Genomic DNA, 25,270 nt, shown 5'->3' with positions numbered 1-25,270 from the left:
CTACCTTTCTGATAGATACAATATAGAGAGTGCAAACTTTTCCTGGGGTTCATGCCTCTCTTCCTGATTTTGCTTCTACATCCCATTTTGCAAGTTAACTTTTTTTTTATGTTTGCTAATGATTAATAAATAAACATCAAGCTATATATTTTTTTGCTAGCTGAATGGCAGGTCTGCTTGCCCTGGTCTGGATATAGGGACTGACCGGGAGAGTGCCGAGGGCAAACCTAATTGAACTGACCCCCGGTAATTTTCTAACAACATCCAGAAGGAGCCACCTTCAGGGCACCTTTGAAAAATCACCCTTAAGTCACCCCAATTTTTAGATGGGGGCATTATTAAAACATGCTAGGGACGGAACATCATGGATTAAAATTGAGTTTAATTATGTTTACCTTATCATTAATTGACATTTAGTTTCAGGTAGCATGGCCCCAATATGGCACTCGAAAAGTCAGGTGGGGCCTTACAAGCCTCCAAAATGTGTGTGCAGGACCTCAAGGCAATATCCTATTCACACTCCCATGTGCTCCCCCCCAACTCTCATTCACAAACAACCGCCAAAGGATTCTTCTGGGATGAGAGCCATCTCTGGTCTATACTAACAGGACACACGCTTGCTTTAGGAAGATCTCAGCTCCAGAGCAAAGAGACAGGGAAGCACAACTAATAAATCACAAGAATCCATCAATCTTTTGGTCTTCAGCTTCACACTGTAACATTCATCTGCAACAGCTGTCTATCGATATGACGAGCAGGTTGTAAAGTTGAATCTCTGCAAATAAATATCAACCCGGAAGAGAGGACTGCACTGGCATTTTCTCTCCCATCAAAATCATTTCTGCCCCATCGTGAGGGTTCCTAAGCTTTCTCTCCACTATGGGTTCTCATGTGGGCCATGAGATTTGAGCTTGACCCAAAACTTTTCCCACAACCAACACACAAATAAGGCCTCTCCCCAGTGTGGATTCTCTGGTGCCCGATGAGGTGCGATTTTTGGCTGAAGCGTTTCCCACATTCGGAGCACTGAAAGGGCCTCACTCCCGTGTGTGTCCGCTCATGGGTGTTAAGGTTAGAGCTCACACTGAAGCCTTTGCCACAGTGCGCGCAGACATAGGGTTTTTCTCCCGTGTGAGTCCGTTGGTGGCTGGTCAAATGCTGCTTCTGGCTGAAACTCTTCCCACAGTCTAGGCACTTGTAGGGTTTATGGCCAGTGTGGATTCGCTCATGCGCAGTGAGGTCTGAGCTCACGCAGAAGTTTTTGCCACACTCCAGGCATTTAAAAAGTTTCTCCCCGGTGTGGATTCGCTGGTGCCTGTTGAGGTGTGACTTCCCACTGAAGGTCTTTCCACAATCGGAGCACGTAAAGGCTTTCATGCTAGCATGGACTCGCTGGTGACCGTTCAGATGCACGCTTCCGCTGAAGATCTTCCCACACTCAAGGCACTGGAAGGGCTTCTCGCCAGAGTGCGCTCTCCGGTGGCCAACAAGCTGGGAGCTGTGGCAGAACGTTCTCCCACAGTCTGAGCATTTGTAAAGCTTTTCGCCAGTGTGGGATCTCCCGTGCCTGCGCAGGTCCGGGCGGGCGCTGAAACCTTTCCCCCAGCACAGGCACTGAAACAGCTTTTCTCCCAAATGGCTTCTCAGTTGACAGGTGAAACCGCTGGTGTGGCGGAAGCATTTCCCGCATTCTGAGCATCTGTAAGGTTTCTCTCCAGTGTGGGTTTTGAAATCCGAGCTCGCGCCACACCTCGGACCGCAATGCAAGCAGGAGTGGAGTTTTTCTGCTGGGTGCATGCCTGGGTGGATTACGAGGTTGGATCTCAAAGCAAATGTCTTGGCACACGCCAAACCCTTGTGCACTTTTTCTCCTGGCTGGTTTCTCTGGTGAGAAATACAATCCATGGTCCAGCTGAAGGGCTTCCCATCCAGAGGACGTACATTTGGTTCCTTGCGCCTAAGGACCTTGTCTTCTCTTCCGCTGAAATCCTCATCATCTCTCCAAGAAGGAACAGAGTTACTTCCTTGTTGCTTCGCTTCAGAGTGACTCGCAGAGATCTCTCCGCTTGGCTGACATGAAGAACAGCTTTCAGCCGCCAATCCTTGGGATTCTACGGGATCAGCCACTTCCAGGTGCAGTTTCTTTTCCTCCTCACCCTGAATCCAGTCAGCTGGAAAGAGACAGCGAGGCATCAGACTCAGAAAGCATTCTAACGTGCAAAGAAAAAAATAAGGCACAGCGAGAAACTGGGAGGAAGACATAGTAACTGCTGAACTGTATAGTTTGTAAGACTGCAGAACTGCTCTGGGGACGAGGAAGCAGGACAGCACAGGCATAGGACCGTCGGCACTGTGTACAGGCATTTGTCGCAAAGCACAACCACTAATGCACTGATGCTGGTGGCACAGAAGCGTGACTAATAAATAATTAAAAACAAACTCTACAAGAATGTGAACAATGCAAAAACAAGGGCTCACCAACAGTGCCAAGGCCCCTGGTATCCTCTTGTTTGGGCTCGTTGTACGATGGTTTGGGTTCGGTACCCGGCAGGTCACTCGGTCCTTCTGCGAGATTAGCAGATACTTCAGAGAACAGCATCTGAAAAGAGAAGGATCCTGATCAGTCAGGTCAGAGGGGCAGAGGCAGAATGGTAAGCGGGAAGGCTGTTAAAAGCTTTCTAGCCTCGGCCCCTAATTTAGGATCAGAACACGGGACCTCCACGGAGGCAGGCTGGGGAAGGCAGATGGTGGCCCAGCCAAGCTCCCAGCCCATTAACTGGATTTGGAAGGTTGCAGGTTTGATCCCTTAAGAGGGAAAAGAGGAAGATGCACTGACTCTCAAGGCAGAAGGGAGCCCACAGTGTTCACGGAGGCGCCCTTGACACAGCACACGAGAGATGGTGCTCCCCAGAGCCAGCAGTGTTGGGCCAGGTTAATAGAGGACCTGTGATTTACATTTCAATGCAATTAAAACAAAAGAGCATTACGCAAGTGCAGTTCATAGTTCCTGTGTGTTTAATCATTTTCCTGGTGCCCACATCACAAACCACTCCTCAAGAGGACTAGGACTAGATATGGGAAGCAGGACTAGACCACATTCCATCCATGCATTTTCTATACTTCTGGGCATCACATCTCCAAGGTCACAAGCAGGGCTTTTTCTCTTCCTCCTCCCTGCCTGTCTGGGACTGACCCAGGACCCTCGGCATTCAAAACAAGAGCAGCCTCCTGAAACACGCTCCCCCCACTCCTTCCACCCCCCCAAAAGGCAGCCTGATGCTCCCACCTGCTTCCCCTGCCTCTCCTCAGCCTGCTCCTGCCTCTGTAAGAAATCCTCGGCCAAGGCCACTGCTTGACGGCAGGTCTCCGGCTCGCCCCCTCTCACCCAGCCCTGTAGCTCCGGGGGCAGGATGGCCACAAACTGCTCCAGGACCACCAGCTCTAACATCTGCTCCTTGGTGCTCCTCTCCGGTTGTAACCACTGCCAGCAACGTCTGGAGAGTTCCTGGTAGACATCTTTCGGTTCTTCGGCCTCCTGGTAGAGGAACCTCCGGAAACGTTGGCGTTGCTCCTCTGCACTGAGGACCTCCTCCTTCACTGGTTCGGTTGCCCCACAGAGGCCAATGCTCTCAGGAGCCTGGGCTGCTGCAGACCCAGGATCAGGAGATACCCGCTGGGTCTCTCTTTGAGGGCTTGACAGCACCAGCATCCTTTGCTGTCTTGCGGACCACTGACCAGCAGCAGCTGGTCCCCCGATGGGAGAGGTCACAGCATCCCACTCTGTTTGTGGGCATTCAAGGGGCAGGTCAGAACCCTGTTCCACTTTCACAAGTTCCAGAGGACTCCAGCAGTGACGCGTCTCCTCATCGGGTTCCTCTTTTACCCAGTGCTGCGTCCTGCCAGACAGGGATGTGGGACCCAGACAAGGTGCTTCCCTCGGTTCAGCAGCCATCGCCTCCTACTAAGAAATCAAGCACAGAAAAAGCCATTTCCTCCAATCTGACACCTGGAAGTTTTAAATTTCTGAGCCCAGCCATCCAGAAGCGTTCAGGAGTCAACCTTCAACCTCAGACCAGCATCGTTCTGTGTGAAAGGGCTGTATGGCGTGAAAAGGGTGCAGAGAAGTGAGCTTTCTTCCCTGATCTTTCACAATACTAGGGCCCAACAGTGCCATACCATAAAGCTAAAAGGTGGAAAGTTCAGGATAGATAAAAGAACAAATTCTCTCAGGACATAGTTCAGCCTGTGGAACTGCCTCCCACAAGATAAAGCTTCCCACTTGCATCACTTTAGAAGAGGCCTAAATAAATCCACAGAAGGCCAGGCTATTGGTCATAGTAACTGTATTTTAATTTCAGGATCAGAAACAATAGACGTTCAGTATTGGATGGCATGAAACACAAGGGAAAGGAAACAGCTGTTATCTCCAGCTTTCAAGAGATATTTGATCAGACGTGGTGGAAGAGAATGCTGGAGTAAAGATGACTTTGGCCTCATTTAGCAGCAAAGCTCTAAAATTTTCTCAAAAGTAAATATGACTATATTCAAAGGCATTAGAAACCAATCTATAAATGCCTTTTCTCCAATAAGCTCTTTTTCTTCCCATGCTTTCAAATGCCAAATACCAGATCAAACTTTTTTTTTCAATTTATCCATTATTTGTTGTTGTCCAGATTTTTTTCTTTAAGACAGAATTATTATTTTTCCTTTGTCTGTACAACAGTGGATCAATCTACCTATGGAGCTTGCAGATTCTCCATCTCTGGAGATTTTTAAGAAGAGATTGAACAATCACCTCTAATGGGTAGTTTAATTGACTTCTTTGTACATTGCAGAGGGTTGGCCTAGATCAGTGTTTTCAAACTTGGCAACTTTAATGCTGGCTGGGGAATTCTGGGAGTTGAAGTCCACCCATCTTAAAGTCCTGACTGGGGAATTCTGGGAGCTGAATCCACCCATCTTAAAGTGCTGGCTGGGGAATTCTGGGAGTTGAAGTCCACCCATCTTAGAGTTACCAAGTTTGAAAAACACTGGACTTCCAACTCCACAATTCTATTATTCCTTAAACAGAGCTGAAGCCCAAGGCTATCATAAGGATATGCAGCCTTGAATTCAGAGCAGGAAGGATGGAAAACGCTATATCATTGTTCTGTGCACATCCAGCTATGCCAAAAAAATAATAATAATAAAATGGCAACTTTCATTCTGAATTGTTTATAGGGAAATCTCAGGTCAATAATCACTTCTGTACAAAAGCGCACAGGATAACTCCGGCAAACATTATAGGCATCTTAAATTATTTTCAGGGGTTGATTGCTGTTTCAAAGTTGGTTTGGGCAGCCCAAGGGCTCCCTGCGACAACACAAGGGGACTTTAAGCAAGGACAGCCTGGTTTTTGCCAGACGTAATCCTGGTTCACTTATACCAGTGTTGTCCAAACTTGGCCACTTTAAGATGAAGTCCACTCATCTTAAAGTGGCCAAGTTTGGACAACGCTGACTTATACCGTTTGCTGACTACATTCCAATTAACTGAGTTCACAGCACAGGCCAAACCATGACCCATGGTTATCATATACACCCCAGTAGTGGCATTCACACCACAAGCTGACCTATGAATCCTTGCTTATAAACCCCAACTGGCTGCATTCTACCTCATGCTGAAGTAAAAATCATGGCTTACAAACCCAGTTGCTTGCATTCATATCACAACCTGACCTATAAAGGTTGTCCCCTTCTGAAGAGCCTCCCTGCCAGATCTCCACAGGCCCCCAACCCTCTTTAGACTTCTGGAAGGCCATCAAGCCCCCCAAACACTGGGCTAGGATGGAAAGGAGGCCAGCAAATGGGGAGTTGATGGGGTGTCACGGGGGAAATATGACTCTTTAATAAGGGGTGTGTATTAGTCTCCATTTGTATTATCTGTGGTTGTGAGCTGCCTAGAATTATTGTGTATAAGATAGGTGGCCATACAAGTTTTATAAATCAATCAATCCTAGTTTACACTCCCCAACTGCCTGAAGTATTGCCACATATTGAACCATCAACCCTAGCTTACAAACCCAATTGCCTGGATTCACACAACCTGAGCTATAAATCCTGGCTTAAAAACCCAAACTGGCTGAGTTCACACGATACAAACCATGGTTTACAAACCCCAACTACCTGAGCTCACCCTACAAGCTGAGTATGAATCCTAGTTTACACTCCCCAACTGTCTGAAGTCCCACCACCTATTGGACCATAAATCCTGGCTTACAAGCCCAATAGCTTGCGTCCGCATCACAAGCTGAGCCATGAGCCCTATTTACAACCCCCCACCAGCTGAGTCCACACAGGCTGAGCCCTAAACCATGGCTGACCCACCCCGGGGACTGAGCCCTGCTGCAGCTGCCCTCCAACTGCCCGAACCAGCCACCAGCGCTGCGGTCCCGCAACGCCCGAGCCTCGACCTCGCCTTTCCAACGTCCCCGCCCCCAGCGGGCTTCCCACCGCAGGTGCCTCCAGCTCCGGCTGAGCCTGTCCCGGGACTCCAGAGCGAGGGTCGCCCCGCCAACCTTCCTGCACGCCTGGAAAATGCAGGAGAGAAAGCCCCCCGCCAAAAAGGGGACGCGAGCCCCGCTCCCGGGAATGCGGCGGAGGCGCCGCACTTGCAACCGGGCACTCGCGTGCCCCGAAGGAGCGGGCCCTCCCCCACCGTGGGCGGGTCAGGAAGGAACTCGGGGCTCGGAGGCAGAGCGCCCACTCCCCAATTCCGGGGCTTCTCTAGGACTCCGGACTCGGATTTTTAACCCATCGAGCCCCGTGGCCAAGCCCGCCTCACCTGCGGTCGCTCCCGATTAAGGGTAACATCGCCCACCAGCTGAGTCCTGGCGATTTTCGAGGCACGTCCGTGTAGTTAGTTAGTTAGTTAATTTCTTTCTTTCTTTCTTTCTTTCTCTCTCTCCCTCCCTCCATTCTTCCTCTTTTTTCTTTTCTTTTCTTTTCTTTTCTTTTCCTTTCCTTTCCTTTCCTTTCTCATTCATTCATTCATTCATTCATTCATTCATTCATTCATTCATTCATTCATTCATTCATTCATTCATATAGTGCAGTGTTTCTCAACCTTGGGAACTTTAAGACGTGTGGACTTCAACTCCCAAAATTCCCCAGCCAGCCTGGATACCGCTGAATCCCAGGAGACTCCCAGCGGGTTGCCAAAGCTTATACAGATAAGACACCCATGGTAAGAATTCAATAGTGTACCCCTAACAGATAAAACATGCATGGTAAAGATAATCAGATTCAACAATCAAATAACAATCAAGCCTAAAATGCTCATGCCTTAACAAAATATGACAAACTATTAGGTTTTCTTGGCAGAAGTGCTTTGCTGCTGCCTTACATTAATTTTTTGTTAACTTCCCAGTCTAGCCCATAGCCCTGGGATTTCCTAGTGGTCTCCCATCCAAGCATTAATCAGTGCTGATCCTGTTTACTTCTTTCAGGTCATCCAAGATCATTCTGGTGGGTGTTACTGCTGCTGTGATGTGAGCAAAGCATGGGAGGTAACAATTGACTTTCAGGGATTAGATTGAAATACAAGTTGTCCTCATTTAGCTACCACAGTTGGGACTGGCAATTTGGTTGTTAAGCAAAGCAGTCTCTAAGTGAAACTGCAACTGTGTTTATAATCTTGACTTCAGCTTTCCTTTGCTTTAGACCTGCAAAGGTTGTAAATGCAAGGATTGGTCATAAAGTTATTTTTTCATCACCATTGTAAGACAGTCAGTAAACAAGGCAGTCGCTAAATGAGAACTTCCTGTAAGTCTCCAGCAAGCTCATGCTTTAAGGATGCTACAGCCAACAGGCTGGATCTAGCGGAGGGCAGGATGCAAATCAAATCAAGCTGAAATTGCAGCCACATTGCTGGAATTTGGCAGTAACGGAACATCAGTGGCCCAATTTCCCACCCGAAACTATTGGGAAAAGAAGGAAGGTGCGTTACATCAGGGTTTTTTTAAACCATGCTTGGTGGAATCCTGGAGTGCAGGAAGCCACCATGATAGCATCCGTGGCAGATGGCTGCCCAGTCTCTGTTTAAGGGCCTCCATTGAAGGTCTCCCACCTCCTGCAGTCTGGTCCACTGCAAACAGCGCTTGCCATTCAGAAACTCTTCCTGATGTCTGCTTCCTTGTAAATCTGTTCCTTGGCAATATAAACTGGGTGCAAGCAGAGTTCCCATGTTCTGGCATGCTTAGAGTGGAGACAAGCCACAAAATGGTCCCTGTCTGCTCCTTCTGCCATCCAATCACATAAAGGCTGGATAAGTTTGTCCCAGTTCAGGGACCCCTTCCTCCAGTGATGAGCTCATCTGCACGTTCAGTGACATCACAGAAATACCGCGAACGATAGGCTGAGCTGACGTGTACACCAGACCCGCACACGGACGTCTCAGTGCAGCGTTCATGGAAATGCTAAACACCACAATACCACAGCCAGCAGAAATAGTTATAGCGCTGTTCACCCTAAACTTCTTTGGGCCAAAAATTACAGAAAGTTCCCTTTTTTAGGATGGGAAATCATGATTCGGATCATAGCAGCAAGGTCAGAAACAGCTCTTTAATGAGTTTTACTCAGTTAAGTGTCCAAAACATGTAATTATAAAAGAAAAGGGAAAAAAAGGAAGTAGCAACCTAGGAAATGCCATGCAATGCATAATAGGCTAAAGGAATATCTTCTTTTTCTTGAAGCATTCAGAAGAAAGCTACAGAAGGTGGTTAGGAAACACCATGCAAAAAGAACAGAAAACCACGAATGCTTGGTTTTAAACGGTATTTTTAAATGCCTCCTTTTGGGCTTCCTAATAACTTAGTTAAGTACTTCCAAAAGAAAATTACATTACGTAAATAAAGTAGAAGCCAGATAATATCATTCCAATATACTGTTGATGTCCACAGTAAATCTCTTGAGATTTATCACATAAAAGGTCTTAGAGCAGTGTTTCTCACCCTTGGGGACTTGAAGATGTGTGGAGTTCAACTGGCTGGCTGGGGAATTCTGGGAGTTGAACTCCACACATCTTCAAGTCCCCAAGGTTGAGAAATGCTGCCCTAGGGAGATCCAAGCAAGAGAATGCAAAGTTTCCTGCTCGGTCTTCAGCTGTAGAGGGATTATCAACCAAGTCTTGACGCTAGGATAATAAATTAGAGATCCTGGAAAGATTACCTGGAATCCACATTAGCCACCAGCCAATGTGGACAAACGAAAGAATCTTTAGTCCAACATCTTAAGAGCCATATCCACCCCCCCCCAATTCCTTTTTAAGGAAAAACTGAAGTCTGTATCAAGGGAGAGAAGAAACTTAAGAAGTGTCAGCCAGCAGAGGGTCCTTATGCAAGGACGTGTAAGCGCCTGAAGCAAAAATGCACACCCCTCCCCGAAAAGAACAGCGCATGAAAATAACAACACAATAACGTTCATAATTCTCTATCAAAGGAGCAGACATTCCTGATGTAAACATTAAATTAGATGGTTTTCCCAAGCAACAAGAAGGGGCAAGCGTGTTGCTTTGCTGTTGTTTTTTTTTAAATATCCCAGAAACTAAGTTGTGAGGAAGAAAAAAAGGAAGAAAATTAGTGTCAGCTGTAGTGATGATCAACAGTTTTACAGAGGACTAGATGCACCAAAGGCTTTAGATTTTCTAACGAAAAATGCCCTTAACATTTATGGCCAAAACTGGGTGGCCATTTCAGAGGATTACTCAAAATCTCAAGTTTATTCTGGGCTGGGCTGCTTTTCACTTGCCACATGCCTTTCCCCCATCTATTCATTCCTAACTCCCAATTCACTGTTTGTTTTCTCGTGAGCAGGAACCTCTGGAGTGCCCCCAGCCAAAATCTTTTCACTTTTCTCTCCTGCGTGAACCGTGTAATGCCTGTGAAGTTCCGATTTCGACCGGAAGTTCTTCCCGCAGTCGATACACAGGAACGGCTTGGCCCCCGTGTGAATTCTCTGATGTGAAATGAGGTTCGAGTTACGGTTGAAGCTTTTCCCACAATCCATGCAGACGTATGGCTTTTCCCCCGTGTGGATCTTCTGATGCCTGGTGAGGCTGGTGCTATCGCAGAAACTCTTCCCGCAGTCGGAACAGATGTACGGGGTCCCCCCCGTATGGACTCGCTGATGCCTAACAAGACTCATGTTGGAATAGTAACTCTTCCCGCACTCGGTGCACTCAAACGGCTTCACCCCGGTGTGGGTTTTCTGGTGCGTAATGAGGTTGGAACTCCAGCGGAAACCTTTCCCGCACTCCAAGCACGTGTAAGGCATCTCCCCGGTGTGGATTCTCTGATGGAGGGTAAGATCCGCCTTCCGGCAAAAGTTTTTCCCACAGTCCGCACAATTGTAGGGTTTTTCTCCCGTGTGAATTCTTTGGTGGATTCGAAGTTCTGACCGTTCACAGAAGCTGACGCCGCATTCCGGGCACTTGTACGGCTTCTCCCCCTTGTGGATGATGGCGTGCCTAATTAAATGCGACTTCACCCGGAAACTTTTCCCACAATCCAAGCACTGATAGGCCTTCTCCCCTGCGTGGATCCTCTGGTGAATGGTGAGACCCGAGCTCTGGCAGAAACATTTCCCGCAATCCAAACATTTGTATGGTTTTTCCCCAGTATGGATTCTCTGATGTCTAACCAGGCTGGTGCTGTAATTAAAACTCTTCCCACAGTCCAGACATTTATAAGGCATATTCCCTGTATGGGTCACCTGAAATTCAATGATGTCTGAGTTATCATCGGCTACTCCGGCAGCCTCACTCTTCACCGGATGGATTCTTTTCGGATCTGGGCTTTCTCCAATGGTCTCTCTGCCTTCACAAAGAACAGCCTTCCCAACCTTCTTCCCTGAGGAATGCTCCACACACCCGTCAGGTCCCTGCCAAATTCTGGGAGTTTCTTGCAGTTCGCCACACTGGGAATCCTTCTGCTCCGAGTCCCCCATCTCTACCCCATTGGTACCTTCTCCTGAGACTTTGGGCAGATCCGTGGCTTCACTGGTACTCCTCAATGATTCACCTGGGGAAGAAGGAATATGAGATGAAAGGGGAAAATCCAGCATCTCCATTTGAGTTCACACTCCCAAGCTGACCACCAGAACTCTCGATTCACTTTCTGGAAACCAGATCCCCACTTTGGCCCTATTTCAATACAGAGCTGCAAGCTTATTCACTCATATAACGTGTTTCTTTGGGTCTAAGGCAGTGTTGTCCAAACTTGGCCACTTTAAAATGAGTGGACTTCAACTCCCAGAATTCCCCAGCCAGCATGAAGTTGAAGTCTACTCATCTTAAAGTGGCCAAGTTTGGACAACACTGGTCTAACGTCTTTCATCTGAGGAATGCTTTAGTCAATTTTATGATGGAGCTTTACAATACCAACAAATACGTCTTTCTACAAGAAATAAGTTGATAATGCAAGTGAACTTTAGACCTAAATAGGAATTTGAACCCATGTTCAACTATCTTTACGCCAGAAGTAGCTCATGTTTCTAAAGTAGGTCGTCACATTTTTTTAATTTAGGGCAGAGGAAAAGAGACCTGAGCAGTGATTCAGTGACATGATGGAGGAAGGGAAGCCAGATTTTTTTTTCCCTCCATGAATAGATGTGTTCACCCTATCAAGAGCTCACTACACCTATGTGATTGCTTAATTGTTCAGCAAAATTTAACTCCACACTTCAGGGGTACAACCTTGGGCAGCTTTTGGGGCTATAAAAGAAGATCAAGACTGGTGGATCCCTGCCTGGCTCTCCCTTCCTCCGGCTCTTTTCATTGGCCAGATGTTTAACTTCCTCAACAAACACAAGACAAAAATCCTATCCTAGATGCAGGTGTTCATTACAGATGTCTTCTTTTTCCACAGCTACTTTGAGACAACTTTCAGCATCCCCAGTTAACATATGAGAAGGCTATACACACCTAAAAGGGATTTCCTAGTGGTCTCCCATCCAAGTACTAACTAGGCCCAACCTTGTTTAGCTTTTGTGGGTGGGTCGGTGGGTGGGAGAAAGAACTACCAGGCAAGTCCATGTACTTTTCTGACAGCAATATAGAAGAGGTTTGCCACTGCCTTGTTCCAGGATATTTTTTTTTTTGAATTTCCCAGTTTAGTTCACATCTGTTGGATTTCCTGGTGGCCTCCCATCCAAGTATAAGACTTGCTTAGCTTTTTTTTTTTTTGAGATCAGTCAAGGTCGGCTAGGTCCTGATACTTAAAGAGTAATAAATTCCATCCACAACCTTCTGCAATGGACCGTTCATTTTATTTATACTATTATTTCCAAGTCCCTTTTTACCCCAAAGCACTCCCCAACTGAACGTACAATTTGAAAACTTGAAAGCATTGTGCACCACAAAAAAAGGGGGGGGAACTGAGTGTCAAAATGTCCCTCCAATATAGTTTTTGTGCTGTTGCTGTTATTTCTGCTATGGCAGCATTATGGGTTGATCTTCTGCTGTGACCATCCCACTTTCACACGTGGGGTAAAAAGGCACAGATCTGCACAGCCTTCTCCATGGTGCCAGAAAGACGGGGCATTTTAAAAAAAAACCTGATCGCCCTCGGCAAGGTGCAAGTACGATCCAAACTGGTTCCCGCTGGGCAAATCCAGACAGAGTTTGGACACCCTTCCTTGGTGCTTTGCCAGTGGAAAAGATTAAGCACCCCCACCAAATTCCTTACCCAGAATGGTGGAATTTCCACTGTCGCCTCCCTGGAAAATCTGATTCTGCTGACAGTCCAATGACCTCTGTTCAGCCCCAGAAAAATTCAGGGCCAGCTCTTTCACTGACACCTGAAACATAAAGGAAGATGCTAGAATCAAAGAAGTGGACAGGCCGTAACGGACATCTAGCTGACCCCCTTGTAGGGTGGAAAACCACGTGCTGTGTTCCCGCCGCCCATCATCACAGAGCCTGGAAACGGCAGGGACCCTCACCCAGCCCCTCCTCGAAAACCTGTTCCCACCCCTTTTCCAAAGTCTAAGGAGACTTTTCACAATCCTGATGCACCAACTTCATTTGGTGGCAAAATGTTACCATTCCAAGGAGCGCTGGGTTCTGCATCCACACCCATCATTTCTGCCCTCCAGAATGCTGTTGCCAGAATGCTGTTGTGGGGAACTGGTGAAATTTAAAATCAGGGATGGGCAGAAGCCCGGGCTCTGCTTTGCTTGTGAGTCACAACGAAAGACGAACCAGAACCCAGGAATGGAAGCAGGCGGACAATTACCATCCTGCACCTGATGCCCACAGTGTGGACTGGGAATCATGGGTCTTGTCCTGCCTCCGCTACAGAGCTATATGCTTCTCCTCAAACACAACTTATGGGGGTTTGTATGTTTTAATCCTATAAGCCACCCAGAGTCACTTGTGGGCAACTGGATGGATGGATGGATGGATGGATGGATGGATGGATGGATGGATGGATGGATGTCTAAGCAAATCCAGCAAGCACCAAAATCTGTGATTCCTCATCATAAATCATGCCTTCCTCACCTGCTTATCCAACCTCCCAGGTGCCCATTCCTTCTGCTGGAAGCCCTCGGCCAGAGCCACTGCCTGGGCACAGGTTTGGGGGCAACCCTCAACCACCCAGCTCTGGAGCTTGGGGGGCAGGATGGCCAGGAACTGCTCCAAGATCAGCAGCTCCAGGATCTGCTCCTTGGTGTGCCTCTCCGGCTTCAGCCACCGGCAGCAGAGAAACCAGAGGCGACTGCAGGCCTCTTGGGGCCCCTCGGCCTCCTGGTAGCGGAACTGACGGAAGCGTTGGCGCTGAATCTCCGAAACGACAGTGTCTGCATCTGGAACCTCTTCTTTCAGCTGCTCAGAGGATTTCAGATTTTGATTGGGCTCTTGGGGGTCCCCACTGGAATCTGGCTGGGTTTGGGTTTCCCGCTTTTCTGTGAAGCACTGGTGGCCTTCTGCCTTCACCTTGATGGAGGCTGGAGGCATCAGAGCAGTGGTCTGGAGAGGGGACCCCAGTTCTTGTAGACTTGGGCAGCCAAGTCCAGGTGATGCCACTGTCTTTGGGCACTCTTTCCACTGGCTGTCCTCAGAGACAAGAATCCCTTGGCCCAACTCTTCTTTAACCAGGTCTCTTGGGGACCTTGTCAGAAAAGCCCTGGTTCTTCCAACCTGGGAGATATCAACGCTTTCCCTCCCCTCCACTCCTCTCCTGGAATCTTCGGTCTCCTCCCATCTTGCGATCTCCTCCTCTGCTGGAACATCTGTCTCCTCTTCCTGCTCCTCCATTTCCACATCCAAGGCCACCTCTGGCTTTCGCCCGGCCTGGAATTCAGGCCCCAAATCCAACAGCACTCCCTCTTCCATTGCCATTTTGCACAAGGTTAACGCCCAACCATCAGCCCGCCTTCCAAAGCGTCTCAGTGCGACTTTCAAGGCTACTTGAAATTTCAAGGTAACAAGCAGTTATAAATAGGAGTGTTGAACAACCCCAAGGAGCTTCTTCCTGAAAAATAACATAGAAATTGGAATGAGAGGGAGATCAGTACATCCAAGCTTCCTCCTACCTTCTGATCTCACATGTAACAGCCAACTTCATCATCGTCACCATCATCATCGTCATCATTATCATAATCTAAATGTACAGGCCACCTGATTCCCAACAACTATCTTGCAGACCAGGGTCTGTGCTGAACACCTGAAAGTTGCTGAGGACCACACCACACATCTGGGCAAGGCTGATGCTTATAAGGTGGGAAAAGTTTGGTGTTTTTCCCTTTGCTTTGTAATTGGAATAGGCTTATTTTAGGGCTCACGCTACCCTTTCCATTTGTTTCCCACTCCAAAGCAGAAAACCATCACTTTTCAGTAATCAGAATGAATTTGGAGGACACCAAAAGGGGATCTTGCAACTGCAGATGGACCACAGCTACTATTTTTCTGATCCTTACACTTTTGGACATTTCAATATTTGGGAACATCCAATTGAGCAAAGTGCTGTTGTCACTGATGGGGGCCAAAGCTGAAGTTTCCAGCCCATTTCTCGAAGAGAAAGGAGTCTTTCCTCCAAACATTATTGAGGGATGGTGTGCCTTTTTCATCCTGGTTCTCATTACAGGGGGAAAAAATCACAAGTAGGTTACAAACCAAACACAGTTAAAAATCACAACAGCAGCTATCCCTCTGTCTGAAATCTTAGTACCAACTGGGAAAAAACAGTGTGTGCAATTTGGGGACCACAGGTGGCCCTCAAATTGCTTTTTTTTTTAATCCCCAGAATCCCAAATCACACTGCTGAAATTTGGCAACAAGCCATGAAATTATAGTGTCCTGTCGATTTGCAATGAGAAAGGAATTAGAGACAAGTCTGTGAAGCATCCTGCTGTGGGGGTGGGGGGGGTGCGCGCACATGCGCCTTCGAGTCAAGTCTTGACTCCTGGCACCTGCCTGGCCAAGTCCCTGCAGTTTTCTTGGTGAGATTTTCAGAAATATTAGCCTTTGCCTCCTTCCTGGGGCTAAGAGAGTGACTGGCCCAAGGTCACCCAGCTGGCTTTGGGCCTAAGGCAGGACTAGAACTCAGGGTCTCCTGCTTTCTGTCTTGGGCTAGTCCCTCCCTCTCAGTGTGGAGTAGTGAAGAAGAGCTGGACTGGGAATGGGGAGACCGAGGTTCTAGTCCCCACTTAGCCATGGAGGCTCCCCAGGCAACTCTGGGCCCATCCCTCGCTCTCAGATCGACTTTCATAGGATTGTGAGGATAAAATGAAACCTGTGAGTTCTTGGAGGAAGGCAGCATATGTCTCTTTCTCAACTTACTTTTTTGTAAAGGAAGCTCCTCATGTGCCTGATCCAGCTCTTGGATGAAATGGGCCATACACACAGAGTCACATCTAACCAGGGATTTTGTGTCTTGACACTGACCTGGAAAACAGTAGAAAAAAACGAAGAGGGTTGAGAAATCATCATAACTCTGTTTACAGCAGGATACTGTGCAGTGGAGAATGGGAAGATGAGACCAATGTTGTCAGCCTAATTCACTGACTGGATTCACACCACACAATTTGAGAGCTGAGTTTGCACAATACAATGAAGTATTAACTAACCAACTAGGCTGAGTTGTACAACAGGCTAGCCCAGAGACCAGGTTAAAATTAAGCAGGTACTGTATTTTGCAAATGCAGTCTTAGATCTGCCACACTCTCTCTCTAAAAAGTGCAGAATGGGAATCCCCAAAGGCCTTGATCTTCCGGATTTTTGCAAAGCACACAGAAAACTTTGAGCAGCCCTGCATGTATGCTAAGGCTTGGCCATTCCACACCAATCTCTATGAGTTTTACATCACATTGCTGTTTCCAAGTTTCTCCAACATCCCAGCGGGAGCCACATTTAACTGGTTCAATTAAAGCTCTGGGGGTTTCCTTCACACAACATCCTAAATTTGATTATGCTTGGTCTCATTGCCATGCAGCGTCTTGTGCGAATCCACCATGTTTAAGATTCAACTCCTTGGGCAAACCCAGAAAATGGGTCAATTCCATTCTGAAGTTAAGCGGATAGTGCAAACCCAGGTATTTTTATTATGGTTGGTCCCACAGTCAGCCAGACGTTTAGACCACATTTGGCCTTTTTATCCACCCATCGAGTCCTTCCCAAGGCCCTGGGATAGGCAGATGTGGTTGTCTGATGGTGTTGGGGTATCGTTGCAGGATGGAAGCTGTTCCAAGTAAAGCTGCCTTTTGCAATGGACCGACGCTGATGGTCTTCAAGGGGTGCTCCAGATGTTTTGGGATTGCACCCAAGGCACCTATTACTATTGGTCCTACCTTTGCTTTCTTTTGCCACAGTCGTCCGACTTCTATTTGCAGGTCTTCGTATTTTGTGATTTTCTCCAGTTCTTTCTCTTCTCTTCTGCTGTCTCCAGGTATTGCAATGTCCAGATTTTTTTCTCTTTCTTATCAACAATTGTTAAGTCTGGGGTGTTGTGTGGCAGGTGCTTGTCTGTTTGAATGCTAAAGTCCCAGAGCACTTTACCTTCATCATCATCATCATCATCATCAAACCGGGTGCGAACGCGGGAAGCTTTTCATACGGTGGATATAGCACGGAAGATTGGCTGGTGCAGCATTTCCCCAGCCTGGCTGGGGAGGATGGGGTTTACAGTCTAACTTATCTGAAAGTGAAGTGGGCAGGCTGGGGTTTAAAGGTGGCCCTGATGGCCGCCCCCGCCGCCGCTGCGCGCGCACAGCCTGCAACCCACCGCCCACTCTGCACGGCCTGCGCCTTCTCCCCGTCCCCTCGAGCGCGCCCGTTTGCAACTTACCACGCGGCCTCCATTCATCTCCTGCTGTGCAGCCGCTGAACGCTCCAACCGGAAGGAACCCTCATGTTTTCTCCTCTTTCGCGTTCCATCCCCCTTCCCCCTCCCATTCTTCCAGCCAGCCGGATTTTAACACTTCCTGTCCTCTCTAGGATATGCCTTCCAGTGAGAGCTCTAACATTTTAACCCTTCAAATGCCTAGGCAAGACCTCTAGATCATACAGTATATTGCCTAGAGCAGCGTTTCTCAAACTTGTCAACTTTGAGACATGTGGACTTCAATTCCCAGAATTCCCCAGCCAGCATGGCTGGCTGGGGAATTCTGGGAGTTGAAGTCCACATGTCACAAAGTTGACAGTTCGAAAAACACTTCTTTATTAGATGTGTTAAATCCCATCCTTCTTAGCCAGCATGCTTCCTCGTACAAGTGCATAACTTGTGGGAAAGGCTTCAACCAGAAGGGAATTCTGGATTGAAGTCCACACATCTTAAAGTTGCCAAGGTTGAGAAACACTGCTATAGACAGATTCTCTCCATGATCTTCTGCCCCCAACCAGATCCTTCAGGTCCCCCAACAGTGCCTCTGTGGCTGAGTCCACCCCCTTTGCTGCTGGTCCTCCTCTTCTCTTTCCTTCCATCGTTCCCAGCATGAGAGTTTCTCCAGAGAGCTCGCAGAAGGTGTCCAAAGTAGGATAATTTGAGCCTGGTCCTTTGTGCCTCGAGCCCACTTATGCTTTTGAACAAATGCACCCGCCCATCTTCCTGTCTGCCACCCCAGGGGACCCTCTGCAGGCAGACCGGAGACCTCACGTTTCCTTTTGGGCTATCCCTGAATTGCTTTGCAGGCTGACCTGTGGGCTTGATAGGCCCTTAAAGGGTTAAGCCCAACAAGGTTTGCATCCTAGAGCGGACCCTCTTTGGGATGGGTGGCTGGGCGGGTGCCTTCCCTGCCCAGCTGATAGAAAGGAAGCTACGAAGGTTGCATGGTGGAAATTCAAGGGAGGGGAGAAACAGCAGCAAAGACCCAAAGTGGCAGAGAAGGAGCAAGCCAGGGAGAAAAACCCAAGACGGAATGGGCAGAAGAAGAGGAAAGCAGGATTCGTCTGGGTCCCACCTTGTGGGAGGTTTCAAAGGACCTCCCCAAAGGTGTCCTGGTGAGAACCTGGCCAGCTGCAAAGAGGAGCACCCAATAAAATGGACAGCTCTAAATTCAGGATGGGGTGTTGCTCAGCCACCGGTCCCTGCCCTGGGGGAGAATCCCAAAGCCGTGGGAGGGGAGGCGTTTTCCACTGGAGACCAGGCAGAGCCTTGTGTGCAAGGTTGGAGCAGGGGAGCTGGACCAGCTGACAGCTGCCTGCCTTCCACGAAAGGTATGCCGATGCGAGGGAGGACGTCTTGGACAGAGCCATGCCCACCGAGATGCAGTGGCTGAACATCCGGCAGTTCCACTACCAGGGGGCCAAGTGCAGCCGGCTCTGGTACCTCTGCCACCGGTGGCTGAAGCCCGAGAGACACACCAAGGAGCAGATCCTGGAGCTGCTGATCCTGGAGCAGTTCCTGGCCATCCTGCCCTCCGAGATGCAGAGCTGGGTCAAGGGAAAGGGTGCCAAGAACTGCGCCCAGGCGGTGGCTGATGCCGAGGACTTTCTGGAGAGGCTGCGAGGCCCTGGGAGGTGGGGCGAGCAGGTGGGGCGAGCTTCATCCTGGCAGAAGACGGCTTCTTCTTCCATGTCAGCTTAAGTTTGTGCTCAGGTGGTCAATAAGAGGAAAGCAGATGAGAGATGAGAAAGGGGGAGGATCATCTAGTTCTGTAAGACACAACCTGGCTGGTAGATATATGCAGCTCAGGATTTAAATTGTGGACGTGTGTGTCTGTGTGTGTGTGCGCGCGTGCGCGCCTTCAAATCTGGCGACTCCTTGGGCTGCAGTTTTCTTGGCCCCGTTTTTGGAAGCAATTTGCCGTTGCCGCCTTCTTCCTGGGGCTGAGAGGGAGGGACTGGCCCAAAATCACCCGCTGGCTTTGCACAGAAGGCAAAACTAGGATTCACAGTCTCCCGGCTTTTACCCCAGTGCCTTTACCCACTACACCACACTGTTGACATTTTGGACCAACCAAATCCAAACCTGTTAGGGAATTCCTGCAAGCTCAGCCTTCTGACCGGCCCATGGGGATAAGCCCCGTCCACGTACCATTGAAAAGATAGACCCAAAAGTCAGGGAAGGAACCAAACAGTCCAGAACGCATGATCCCTAACAGCCGAAACCCAGATAAGCAGGAAACATCAGATAAAACAATCAGGGAAGAAGCAATATCCCAAACAAGGAACTATCAGAATGAAACCACACCCCAACCAAGACTGGCAGAGAAAGCTACTATATAGAAGAGTATTTCTCAACCTTAGCAACTTTAAGCTGTATGGACTTCAACTCCCAGAATTCCCCAGCCAGCATTGCTGGCTGGGGAATTCTGGGAGTTGAAGTCCATACAGCTTAAAGTTGCTAAGGTTGAGAAACACTGACATAGAAACAGCAAATCTCACTCCCCCTTGTACTGATGATGTTGCCAAGCCTGGTAATGAAACATCTGCAGAAAAATAAAGTTGTAATAACCTGTGTTAATGAAAGACAAGCCGAGTCCTGCTAAACCTTTCCTGCGTGATCAGCACAGAAACCTGGTGTGTCGGTGGTGCAGGCTGGGTTTCTCCCCCCTCCTTTACCAATTCATAGATCCTTCCACTGGCCCACTCAGAGGTTAGAACAGGGCTTACAACAGTGGTGCTAGCAGGAGCTGAAATACTCCCAGGTGCCACTGCATCGCCCCAAAATTAAAGGAACATTAAAGAAAAACCTCCCCAGTCTGGTGACATTTCACCATTCTCACCCAAAATCGTGTGGGAAATTTTGCAAACTAGGGTGATCTGGGGAAACTTGGACTGTCGTGATTGTTTAATCCTCACTTTCATTTTATGGCACCTGAAAAGAGGACTGATTTGTGATTTCCATAGCCAGCGTGGAAAACAGACAACTAGCTACTCGTAGAGTAGTTTTCAAAACGTAAGTTACTCCCTTGTGTCAGATTAGCGGCCAGTCTGCTTTCCTATTTTGGATCCCTGGGTTCACAGAAAGATGGCGACTTGTAGGCTAAGACAGAAAGTTCAGTTGCCATCTTTTTTGGGGGGTACCTCCCCCACAACATGGATACACCTGATTTCGGGAACATCAGGCATTGAAAGGGGTGAAATCAGGTCAAGTGGATCTCCTGTAGTGATCTGTGGGAATGATCTTGGGAGACAGGAGGGAGAGCCTCAGATGTGTCAGGCCTAGCCCAAGAGACAATGCCAATTCAGTCCAGCTATGTTTATTAGCTACAACCTCTAGCAAGAATCTTCCCAGACTGAAACCCCAGTTCCCAAAGTCAGCCAGCCACAACAGTGTGAATTCCTCAGGGAGGCGCCAGTCACATCCTCTTGTTCCTCCCACGCTCTTCTGGGGAGCTAAGAAAATGTTTATCTCCCTGAGCCTGCCCTTCATAAATCCATTCCATCACAGACGGGACAACTGGCATGTAAAAGGTATCTCAGCCCACAGAAGGAGAAGGGGTGTGGGAAGCATCTTAGAAGGGACCTTCCCTAATAGTAAAGGAAAGGAGGGGAGAAATATTTTCAGTCTTGCGAGATTCTGTTAATGTAACCTAACAATAGAGTTAGCATCCATTGTTGTGTTTCTTGTCTGGACTACCTCGAAGGGCCAACACCACCGGACATCTCCCCACACCAATAAAAGGGTTGAGAAGTTAAACCTCACTCACTCAAGAGGTGGTTGGAGGAGCTGTGTGCATCCCATGGGCCACACAGGTGGTCCTTCCCTTGTTTTCAGCCTCTCTCTTCCTCCGGGCTGGCTTTGCATCTCGGTTAACAAAGATCTGGTGGTGAATTGCAGTCTAAAACAAGGCTTGGCAGATTGCAGCAAGAAGACAGCCTGTCTTCGGTCCCCTCCCTCGCTTCTGCTTCTAGTATGACTGCCGGCTTATCAATACCTTCTGGGAAGGATCCCACTGGCTGGGTTCACACATCACAAGCCCTAATGTAGTTTGATTTTCACTTACCTGCTTGTGTGAACCCGGCCATTAGGGTTGGTTAGTTGATGGCCAAGGTGAGCAAGCTGTGGACCACATGCATTCCCCCACTTCATGTCATTCCATGGGAGAATCAGCGCTGGGTAGTGGGGAAGATGTTGGACTCGGAGTGGGGAGACCCGGGTTTGAAGGAAATGCCATATATGCTCTCTTGAGCTCCTGAATAAAAGGCAGGACATAAATGTGATCCATCGCTCATTGTGTAGCCTTCCAGCGATAGTTGGTCTACCCTCTCCTCTGCTAAACCTGCTGGGGATGATGGGAATGGGATTCTGGCAACATCTGGAAGGCTGCCTCATTCCAACCCAGCTGGTCAAGTAAATAAGGCACTGAGCCTTGAATCAAATCCTTCCTTCTGTTTTTCAGGTGCCTTGCCCAGCGCTGCCTGTGAACTCCCTCCAACTTGCGGGGGCTGATTCAGAGGCTGGGGGGGACCAGCCTGGCACAGAGGTCAAGCAGGAAGGCTTTTGGGGTAGGTGTCCCATTTGCAGAGTGGACACTGGGCTATCTCTGGGCGAGCTCTCTCCACTAGGCCTGCATGCCTATCGATGGGAGGGGTGGGCAACTGGCAGCCTGGCTATTCTTCCAGGCCTTGAGTGGTTATGAACCCCTTGGGGGCAGTTCTTTTGCTTGAGAAGCATGATTTTTCCTTTCTGGACATACATAATCTGTTTTTCCATATTATTGCTTCCTCCTTTTTAAAGACTAATCCTCCCAGGATTATCTGGAGTCGGGTAGCCTCTAAATTGTATAAATAAATCAATGCATTGTTTTATTCTTACAGGCGAGGGACTGGCAAGCCCAAGCTGAATAATTCAGCGCCAGTAACATTGCAGGAAGAGGGGGCAAGAAGCCACGTCCTTCTTGCAACAGAGGAGGAAGTTGGTTCAGGTCATCCCGAATCGGAGAAGAAACCTGGAAAGGGTTTGGAGGAGCCTGTCGCCCAGGGAGAAGTTTCCAGCTCCCGGGAGGAACGTGCTAAGCATCAGATGACTTCCCAAGGGAAGCAGGAGGCGATGTGTGCCCTGTGTGGGAAAAGCTTCAGCCGGAGGACAGGCCTCCTTGCTCACGAGAGAGTCCACACGGGAGAAAAACCGTACAAATGCTCACACTGCGGGAGAAGCTTCCGGTCCAAGTCGACCCTCGTGGTTCACCAGAGGACTCACACAGGGGAGAAACCCTACCAGTGCCAGGCGTGTGGAAAGGGCTTCCCAGTCACCATGCAGCTGATCGAACACGAGCGGACACACTCGGGCGAGAAGCCCTACCAGTGTGGGGAATGTGGGCACGCCTTCCGCCAGAGGTCTCACTTGAAGAACCACCAGAAGATCCACACCGGCCTCAAGCCATTCAAATGCTCATACTGCGGGAAAGACTTCAGCATCAGCTCCGACCTGATCCGACACGAGAGGGCCCACACGGGGGAGAAGCCCTACCAGTGTCCCGAGTGCCACCAACGCTTCTGCAACAGCTCGCAAGTGATCACGCACCGGCGAGTGCACACCGGAGAGAAGCCGTACAAGTGCCTGGAGTGCGGGAAGACCTTTGGGGTGAGCACCCTCCTAGCTGGACACTTACAGATTCACACCGGGGAGAAGCCACATGAATGCTCGGAGTGCGGGAAATGCTTTCGGCTGCGTTCGACCCTCATCACCCACGTGAAGATCCATGCTCCAAAAAAGGCATAATTGTGGCCAGGTGGGGAAAAATAACTTAAGATGGGTGGGGTAGGAGGAATCATTCCAAAATTGTTCATTCCAGAACAATTGGAACAGCCGCCTGGATAAAACACTCTGAACTTTTCCAAGGGCTCCGTCCTCTCGTGACTGTCAGAACAACCCTGTGGAGCGGTCACATTCCCCTATTAGAGATAAAACAAGGCAGCTGAGGTGGGCTTCATTAAGTTAATTTTTTTCTCACGGCAAAAAGGGAGATGGAAAGCGAAGGTCTTCGGATCCATAGGTTGGCCTGATTCTGTGATGAGCCAATTTGAGAATGGAAGGAAGTTTATATGTAAGATGGGATGGGCAAGGTCAGGCCAAGATTTGGGGGGCAACATTTTTACTAGTCCAGTCTTCCTAAGGGGATGAATGGGAAGTTTAAGGTACTCCTTCTGCTCCTTAAAAACCTCAGAAATCAGGCCAGAAAGTGTTGGCACCTTCATTCTGTCCCTAGTCGTGTTCCCAATAGCTCCTAAAGGCCAAGAAATATTTTTAAAATTAAGGGAGCAACCACTGCCTTAAAAAAATCAAGTCCCCCACTAATTTAAGCAGACAAATAGATTGAGGTCTAATGAATTGTGAAAGGATGAAATATGAAAAAGAGGGAGTGGGCAGGAAAAAGAATGAGATGGGTTCTAATTTTATCTACATTCATTTAATGAAAATAAAATACACATAAGGTGATTATGCCTTAATCATCTGTTGATTTTTCCTTTTCAACACATTAAAAATGAATACTTGATAATACATTTTTGGTTTTTTGGAATCTACCTCCAAGGTTTTTGGGGATGCATGCAGTCTCTGAAATCAAGGTTTGACTCTGAGGTTTAAAAGTAAAGGAGAGGGGGGAAAATTCCAAGTTTATGTCTTGGTCCTTATGCCAATATGAAGGAAGACAAATTGTGACTACAGATGAAGAAGTTAGCAAACAGTGGCCTATTAGTCAAATCAGGTGCAAGGGAGAAATCTGGTTTATTTTCCCCCTCAAAAAAAACAACAACTCCCATAGTGTTTCTCAAACTTAGCAACTTTAAGATGTGTGGGCTTCAACTCCCAGAATTCCCCAGCCAGAGTTGCCAATTCTGGGAGTTGAAGCCCACTCATCTTAAAGTTGCCATATTTGAGAAACACTGGTGGGAGGGAGGGAGGCAGGAAGGAAGGAAGGAAGGAACCATTAAGGGAGGAGAAGTAGCAACTCAGTCCTGGGGATGTGGAAAGTGTGAGAAAGAATCTCAAGATAACCTCACCTTGATTCTGTTTGGTATAAGATAGGGCAGAGGGAAACGGACAGTTTCCACTCTGCCCACTGACAGCTTTTAAATTTTCTGTTACTGTACCTGACTACAATAAAGTGGCATTCCTGGAATTCCTGTGGTGTCTTTTCCTTGCCCTGACCTACCTCAAGGGGCTGGCATTGGAAACCCTTTCAAAGTTTCTTTCTACCCTACCTTACACTCTCAAGGGGATGTGATGCTTGCGATAGCCAGAAGGGGGCAGCGAAGATTAAGCTGTCTGATCTTGTCTGGTCTCGGAAGCTAAGCAGGGCCAGGGCTGGTTAGAACTTGGATGGGAGACTACCAGGCAATGCCTGTAGGCTAGACTGGGAAATCAAAAAAAAAAACCAGGAGACCCCAGGAATCAAGCTTTACTCTAGAGATCTTCAGCGGGTAGCAGAATGTAGCCAACCTTGAGCAGAGTTAGTACTTGGATGGGAGACCACCAGAAGATCTCAAAGCTATAGATTCGAATGGGAAGTCCCCTAAATATCCCAGAAAATAGCATTGGTGAACCACTTCCATATAATTGTCAAGAAAACACCATGACCAGGTTGACTCAAGATATCTTTAGCAGGTAGAAAAACCTAGCCAACTTTGGCCAATCTCAACAAGCTAAGCTCTCCTTGGACCTAGTTAGTACTTGGTCAAGAAAACTACATGGATATGTCTATGAAGTTATCAAGGATCAAGCTTCCCTTGAAGGGGATTCTGTTTTTAGAGAGAAAGCCAGGTTAACACATGGCAGAAAACAGAAATAAAACCTTTGCACTATAAAAGCTAGAAGATATGTTACGACGTGGGCTTCTGTGAATTTATTCTA

At 48.2% G+C, this 25,270-nt stretch overlaps 3 protein-coding genes across 5 annotated transcripts; 1 reads left to right on the top strand and 2 right to left on the bottom strand.

Annotated features, from left to right (window-relative positions):
• Positions 1-346: 346 nt before the first annotated feature.
• LOC148213920 (uncharacterized) lies at positions 347-8,990 on the bottom strand. 3 transcript variants are annotated; one of them, XM_088129512.1, is made up of 4 exons: positions 6,492-8,990; positions 3,287-3,961; positions 2,479-2,599; positions 347-2,171 (listed from the first exon to the last, which is right to left on the bottom strand). In XM_088129512.1, the coding sequence occupies exons 2-4, from the start codon at positions 3,950-3,952 to the stop codon at positions 862-864; spliced, it is 2,097 nt and encodes a 698-aa protein (XP_087985638.1). In that variant the 5' UTR covers positions 3,953-3,961; positions 6,492-8,990; the 3' UTR covers positions 347-861. The 3 variants fall into 3 exon arrangements, with proteins under 3 accessions (XP_087985638.1, XP_087985639.1, XP_087985637.1); XM_088129513.1 differs by having other exon boundaries at positions 3,287-3,958; XM_088129511.1 differs by having other exon boundaries at positions 3,287-8,990.
• Positions 8,991-9,040: 50 nt separating this feature from the next.
• On the bottom strand, positions 9,041-17,432 carry LOC103052788 (uncharacterized). Its single transcript, XM_007439691.4, has 5 exons — positions 17,321-17,432; positions 15,817-15,921; positions 13,537-14,509; positions 12,722-12,833; positions 9,041-11,056 (listed from the first exon to the last, which is right to left on the bottom strand). Exons 3-5 carry the CDS (start codon positions 14,374-14,376, stop codon positions 9,804-9,806), a joined length of 2,205 nt encoding a protein of 734 aa, XP_007439753.3. The 5' UTR covers positions 14,377-14,509; positions 15,817-15,921; positions 17,321-17,432; the 3' UTR covers positions 9,041-9,803.
• Positions 17,433-18,246: 814 nt separating this feature from the next.
• Positions 18,247-24,533, top strand: LOC103053250 (uncharacterized). Its single transcript, XM_088129312.1, has 3 exons — positions 18,247-19,003; positions 21,819-22,009; positions 22,237-24,533. Exons 1-3 carry the CDS (start codon positions 18,725-18,727, stop codon positions 23,138-23,140), a joined length of 1,374 nt encoding a protein of 457 aa, XP_087985438.1. The 5' UTR covers positions 18,247-18,724; the 3' UTR covers positions 23,141-24,533.
• Positions 24,534-25,270: the final 737 nt, after the last annotated feature.

Source organism: Python bivittatus, unplaced genomic scaffold, assembly GCF_059951505.1.
Source record: "Python bivittatus isolate LINGU-HERP-01145 unplaced genomic scaffold, Pbiv_v1 ctg000810_np1212, whole genome shotgun sequence".
In the NCBI taxonomy this organism is placed as follows: domain Eukaryota; kingdom Metazoa; phylum Chordata; class Lepidosauria; order Squamata; family Pythonidae; genus Python; species Python bivittatus.
This window is presented reverse-complemented; position numbering and strand designations above follow the sequence as displayed.

Excerpts from the sequence above, each read along its gene's own strand:
- LOC103053250 (XM_088129312.1), top strand. The coding sequence starts at position 18,725 with ATGCCCACCGAGATGCAGTGGCTGAACATCCGGCAGTTCCACTACCAG. Across the intron at positions 19,004-21,818 it reads CTGGGAGGTGGGGCGAGCAG|GTGCCTTGCCCAGCGCTGCC; the intron begins GTGGGGCGAGCT and ends TCTGTTTTTCAG. Across the intron at positions 22,010-22,236 it reads CATGCCTATCGATGGGAGGG|GCGAGGGACTGGCAAGCCCA; the intron begins GTGGGCAACTGG and ends TTATTCTTACAG.
- LOC103052788 (XM_007439691.4), bottom strand. The coding sequence starts at position 14,376 with ATGGCAATGGAAGAGGGAGTGCTGTTGGATTTGGGGCCTGAATTCCAG. Across the intron at positions 12,834-13,536 it reads CTGGGAGGTTGGATAAGCAG|GTGTCAGTGAAAGAGCTGGC; the intron begins GTGAGGAAGGCA and ends TTTATGTTTCAG. Across the intron at positions 11,057-12,721 it reads TGGAAATTCCACCATTCTGG|GTGAATCATTGAGGAGTACC; the intron begins GTAAGGAATTTG and ends CTTCTTCCCCAG.
- LOC148213920 (XM_088129511.1), bottom strand. The coding sequence starts at position 3,952 with ATGGCTGCTGAACCGAGGGAAGCACCTTGTCTGGGTCCCACATCCCTG. Across the intron at positions 2,600-3,286 it reads AGGAGAGGCAGGGGAAGCAG|ATGCTGTTCTCTGAAGTATC; the intron begins GTGGGAGCATCA and ends TTCTCTTTTCAG. Across the intron at positions 2,172-2,478 it reads CAGGGGCCTTGGCACTGTTG|CTGACTGGATTCAGGGTGAG; the intron begins GTGAGCCCTTGT and ends GTCTCTTTCCAG.